The following is a 6,324-nucleotide window of genomic DNA, read 5'->3' on the forward strand; positions in this document are numbered from 1 at the left end:
GTTATGTAATGTGTTTATAACAATTTAGGAAATTCAAATTAATATTTGCAATTAATAATTATAATTTTATTATCTTTATTAATAAAGTGACATAAAAAACATGAGAGAATATAACAATAATTTTCAATATCCGTGTCATTTCGTGTCGTTTTCGGGTTCACATATCAACACTAACCCAATCCAAAAATTAGCGTGTCAGTTTCGTGTCAACCCAAAAATGACCCATTACCTATTAAGCTCAACACTAACACTAAAAATCCGTGTCGTGTTCGTGTCGTGTAATCGGGTCGTGTGTCATTTTGCCACCTCTACAAAAAAAGGCAAATCCTTAATTGTCTTATTATCATACACAAAATAAGTTAACAAAAAATTCTTATATTTATTCTCTATAATAATAAATTAGAAAATGATTTTAGAGGCTTAAGTGTGTAATGGATTATATATTTTTAAATAAAAAGCATGTAAAAAATGAAAGTTAACCAAAAAAAAATATTTGAAGTATGTAAAAAAATTAATTGTACATTATTTTATTGAAACCTTAATTGTATTATTTCTAAATGAATAGATATTCAATTGTATAAAATAATTTTGAATACTCAATTATGTTAGTGATAGGTTTATAGTAAGTGTTTGTAAAGGCAATATGTTGATATAGTAAGCTACAAATTAGGGATTTGAAATATTATAATTAAGGGTTTAATATGTTACTATAGTAACCTACAAATTAGGGATTTGTAATTATTATAATTAAGGGTTTAATATATTGATATAGTAAGCTATAAATTAGGAATTTGCAATTACTATTATTAAGGTTTCCATATAACCTTAAACATGAGAGAATATAACAATAATTTTCAATATCCGTGTCATTTCGTGTCAAGCTCAACACTAACACTAAAAATCCGTGTCGTGTTCGTGTCGTGTAATCGGGTCTTGTGTCATTTTGCCACCTCTACAAAAAAGGTAATGTGAACCCGAAAACGACACGAAATGACACGGATATTGAAAATTATTGTTATATTCTCTCATGTTTTTTTATGTCACTTTATTAATAAAGATAATAAAATTATAATTATTAATTGCAAATATTAATTTGAATTTCCTAAATTGTTATAAACACATTACATAACCCTCTAACATGATATTATCGAACTTTTCGATAATTATTGTTAGCATACTAATCTAAAAATGATATAAAATGTTTAAAAACAGTACCAAATCTTCTTATATTTTTAAGAGTTATTATTAATATATACGCATAACAAAATTACATGTAACCCGAAAACACGACACGAAATCGACACTAACCCGAATAGGTTAACACGACTTTGACACGAAAGTTTTTGGGTTGGGTTTGGGTTTACTCTTTTTGACACGAACCCAAAATGACACGACACGAACACGACTCGAACACGATAATTGCCAGGTCTAGCGTCGCCGTTGTAGGAATCAAGCCTTGTTCAGAAGATCAGAAGGGATGAAACTGTTGACGAACTGTCTGTTATTGAAACTAAACTCAATACGAGAATTCAATACAACTCCTCTCTTTTTCTCCTTTTTCCTCGGGATGCCCCTAAAAATTCCCCTGATGCCTCGGGACTGATGCCCTTTTTTTATAGGGGCACGAATCTCGAGGTTCTCTTGACTTGCGCCCATGTGGGCACAAGTCCAAGGGGATCGCCCATTGGCTAGCAATGCCTAGGCTCGAGCGTCACCTAGGCATTGTTCGGGCATTGTTCAGTCGCTGCCGAAGCTTGCTCGGGCGCCGTTTGGGCACTTCTCGGGTACTAATCAGGCGTCGCTCGGATGCTATATGGGAGCTACCCGGGCACGATCCGAGAACCGCTCAGGCGATGATAATGTGTGAAATTTAACTTTGTCTTTGTTTATTATACTTATTATTTTTTCAAGCATAAATGATTCAGCTATTTTCAGTTGTTACGTCTCTTAACACTTTAAGAAAGTTTTCATCACGGGTCCTCCGATTCCAGTATCCACGATAAATATATCAATCAATACTTATAATAATTTCCCCTTTAAGATGAGAATAGTGATGAAACGATAGATGAGAAAAGTATCATGCAAAGTCGGTCATCATTCCAAACGTATATTAATACAAGAAATCAATGCAAGCTTCTTCTTTCATCAATACCGTGAACTAGAATGCCTCACAAATGGAAATCCCAAGTCCCTAAATTATTTAAGTGTACATTTGCAATCACTCCCGAAGATAATATTATTGAATAAGTACCATAAGCTTGCATTTCGATCAAATCTCCAATGCTTTTGATTGAATAGTCATATATAATCATAAGGTTTTGTTGAAGATTTTAATTGGCTAGGGTGAGTAGGTATGGAATGGACATCTATGAGTAGAGGGATAATTTCACAAGTACTTTAAATGTTTGAGCAATTTTGTTATATATTATGAAAAATAATTAGAGATTGTTCAAAAAAAAAAAAAAAAAAAAAAAGGGAATTAAGACCATGGGAACTTGATTAGACAAACCTTTGAGAGAACAATGAATGTTCCATTTTTTAAGGTGAAGTAGAGGACAAGAGTGTCGGAGAATAATATAAGATCTATGATTGAGCCTTAACTATCAACTCGAGCTTTTAGTTCAATCGGTTCCATGACATGGTATCAGAGCCTCTAGGACCAAACGGTCGAGAGTTTGAGTCCCGGCAACCTCATTAACGTGTGGAATTAAAAACACATGGCGGGATGGACCTGTGTTGTGCATGCTGCAAGCCCAATGGGCATTTGCGCGTGGGGGTGTGTCGGAGAATAATATAAGATCTATGATTGAGCCTTAACTATCAGTTCGAACTTTTAGTTCAATCGGTTCCCTGACAAAGAGGACTTTGTTGTTTTGAAATGAGTGCCTTGATTACTTATTATGGCTCTTGGCATACCAATTCTAGTTACTTTTACCATTACTTAATTTTGTGATGTTTATGGCGTACAACTCACTTTTTTATATCCAACATACTAATAAACTCTTTATTCAGTGTTATGTGGATGATATTCTGCTCACATGTTCTAACCTTGCTCTCATTCAGCACACAATCAATTCCATTAAAAAAATGAATTTCCAATTCGCAAGTTGGAGTGCATTGTCCTTTCTTGGTCTGGAAATGCTTCACACAAAACAAGGTATATATTTTTCTCAAGAAAAATATGTTGGAGATATTCTTAAACGTATTAAAATGGCTGACTGTAAAGCCGTATCTCACACAAATGGAAACGCCACAAAACCTGTAGCACATACCTCGATTCAGAGAATAAGTATTGTAGCATTATCAGGACCTTACAATATCTTACTCTAACATGCTATGATGTGGTATTTTCAGTTAATAAACCGTATCAGTTTATGCACTCCCACCGGTGAGTACTCGAAGGAGTTAAAATCGTTTTCTTTTATTTTCCATAGTTTTTTCTTTAATGGAATTAAATATATGTTTTTACTAAAGATATGCATAATTTTTTTAACATAAATAAATATTCAACTGAGCTGTTAACTTTGAATTATTAAAAAAAAAAAAAACAGTAGAGACTAAAGATGTTAAAGTATATTCATATATTTCAATCACTATACTAAAAAACAAGACGAAAAATGCTATAATTATAAGAAGATAAAATAAAAGGTTGAAAATTTGAGATATTGCTGCTCAAATTTCAGGCCTTGATAAGTAGTCTTCCAATTTCTCCAACGATAGCTGCAAAATTTATAAAAACAACTTACTTAATTCCTTATTAAAAAAATTAATTTTCAAATTGATTGTATTTAAATCGTATGTAATATCAAATTAACATGTATAAATGATATTATTCAATTGGACGTATATATTGTAATCAAAAGTATAATAGAATTGATTATGTGTATATATATGTGCTAACCTTTTCATTTGGAGGATGTTCAAGGTGTCGTAGAGGCTTTGAATTTAAATCGATCATATTATTTTCCATTTTAGGTTCTTGCATTCCATTACTACCATTCTCCTCTGTGTTTACTTTCTTAGCTTTCTCGTTAAATCCATTCCCAATATTCTTGGAGTCGCCAACCGGATCTAATGCTTCCGGTGTTTTATCTCCCGGAAACTATAGAGAATCAAAAATAAATAAAAAAACAGTACATTTTAACCTTTATTTTAAAAAAATTAATCGTGTATGGAAGTATTTATTAAATAAAATAAAATAAAATTACCTCAACTCGTTGTCTGAACAAAAGATATCTTCCATGCGTTCTTTTACCTCCAACATGAACACTCACATCACATTGCAAACAAAGAGAACTTCCATCTACTCCACAGTAAAAAAATGCTACAAAAAAAATTCCAATATTTTTTTTTTAATATATATAAATTTAAAACCATTTGTGTAATAAAATATAATTACGTGCTTGCACTCAAAATAATTGTATTTAAATATATACCAGGTGCATTTTCGCAAATGTCACAACGAGGAACATCACTTGGACTCGCAAGACCGACTCTCACGTGCCGACTAGCAAGCTTATTACACATGTGAACCTGCCAATTCAATTTACATAATTTCTCAGGATTTACCACAATCTATACAAAAGTCTAATAAATTATCGAATTACTTTTAAAAGTAAGATAATCTTATATAGTTTAATTAATTAAACTTTAGTGGAGTTTAAATTATTTCTTATATAAATTAATTACTTAACTAGCAATAAATAGCTATTTTTCATTATAAAAAAATCACTATAATTAAAAAAACATTTATATGTAGTAATTATGTATATAAATATATACCTTGTGGTCGCAGGCACGGCAGAGAGCAGCCTCATCGGCGGCGCAGAACAAAATAGCGGCGGCGCTCTCACAGTTATCACAGAGGGTGCGCATGGTATCATCTCATTTGGGAATTAAATAAGAAAAATTAGGAATAATTAATAATTTATAAAATATGATTAAAATGCGATTAAGAAGCAGAGGAAGATGGGAGAAAAAAGAAAGAAAAGAAATAGGAATGGGTTGAAGAGGATGATGAATGGATAGGGACTAATTGAAAATAATAATAATAAAAAAATGAAGGAATTAAGCATAGCCAGAAATCATACACGTTGTACAAAGATTAATTAATTAGTGGCCACAACTACATAAGAGTGGGGTAGGTCTTGTCTTGATTGCGGCTTTTCAATTGATTTCACCCATTCATTTTTCTTGAATTTGGGTGTCCACATATTCTAACTATTACTCTATTGACATGTGCCACATTTTAATCTTCTTCTATGTACCTACGTAACATCCCAAAATATTTTGGTCTAGATTACGGAACGATTAGATTGAATCTTGATCTTTTACGAGAGAGATCCAAAATTCAGAGGAACATCTTAGAATGACTAATTCTCTATAATTAGTTCTGTTCTGTTCTGATTAAGAATCATGAATACGCAAAATGTGTATCTATTTTATGAAATTATATCATTTTTAAGATTTTTTTCCTCAATGGATGAAAGAAAAATTGATTATATTGTAATGATGATTTTTTACTTCTTATATAGGAGCCTAGACCCTCAAGGTACATCACACTTTACATTTATATAAGAGTATTCTCATTCATGTCATTCAGAATACTAGAGTGATTTGAGTGTCAAAGAGTTCGGACCAAATTGCGGCTTATCTTTGTTTTGCAGGACCACAATGATCTTTCTTCAAGACTTCTAGATCCAACGAGGTGAATTTTTTTCACTATGTTATCATTAGTGCGGTGAACGTGAACTGAGTAACTATCATAAATTCATCAGGTTTTGAATCCAACGTACCTAGAGTCATCTCTAGCGCAAACGAATGTCTGAATGCCTCCTTATGTCGAAAGCGATGAGCAATTCTTAACTAGGTTGGAAAGTAAAATGAGTTAGGAAGACTCCAATACCTTCACAACCATACTTGCGAGATACGACGCAAGTAGTGGGTTATAAGGTAACACTATTAATGTTCCAACCACCATGGCAAGAGTTACTTTATATAGCCTATTCCAAACTCCTGTAGGGAGCTCCGAGCTATTTAGAATTTCAAATTTTGCAAGAAACATGTTCCATTTTCCACTATTCAATTCACTCGAAGGAGAAAGTAGCCAACTTATTAGCACAAACAATTCTATTCCAACCACTAGAACAGAAAACATAGTACAAACAAACACCATAACATCGTTGGGACTTTCGACCACCTACACCAGAATCATTCCAAGACCAACCAGACATTTTGCATTGCATGAGCCTTATTATCATATCCCCCAGTACTATCCATCCGCTAGATATATGATGGGTCATCCCCCTAATGTCGAGCTGTTGA

The 6,324-nt window shown here is 32.6% G+C and overlaps 1 protein-coding gene across 1 annotated transcript; it reads right to left on the reverse strand.

The window, feature by feature from the left end:
* Positions 1–3,564: 3,564 nt before the first annotated feature.
* Positions 3,565–5,004, reverse strand: LOC136220776 (B-box zinc finger protein 18-like). Its single transcript, XM_066008558.1, has 5 exons — positions 4,783–5,004; positions 4,437–4,533; positions 4,209–4,324; positions 3,902–4,102; positions 3,565–3,720 (listed from the first exon to the last, which is right to left on the reverse strand). The coding sequence occupies exons 1-5, from the start codon at positions 4,873–4,875 to the stop codon at positions 3,673–3,675; spliced, it is 555 nt and encodes a 184-aa protein (XP_065864630.1). The 5' UTR covers positions 4,876–5,004; the 3' UTR covers positions 3,565–3,672.
* Positions 5,005–6,324: the final 1,320 nt, after the last annotated feature.

This window comes from Euphorbia lathyris, chromosome 2 (assembly GCF_963576675.1).
Source record: "Euphorbia lathyris chromosome 2, ddEupLath1.1, whole genome shotgun sequence".
Lineage (NCBI taxonomy): Eukaryota > Viridiplantae > Streptophyta > Magnoliopsida > Malpighiales > Euphorbiaceae > Euphorbia > Euphorbia lathyris.

Bases quoted from the DNA above. Each gene is read 5' to 3' on its own strand.
- LOC136220776 (XM_066008558.1), bottom strand. From the start codon at position 4,875: ATGCGCACCCTCTGTGATAACTGTGAGAGCGCCGCCGCTATTTTGTTC. The intron at 4,534-4,782 runs GTATATATTTAT...TTGAATTGGCAG, and splicing joins GCCGTGCCTGCGACCACAAG to GTTCACATGTGTAATAAGCT. The intron at 4,325-4,436 runs GTATATATTTAA...TTTTTTTTGTAG, and splicing joins CATTTGCGAAAATGCACCTG to CATTTTTTTACTGTGGAGTA.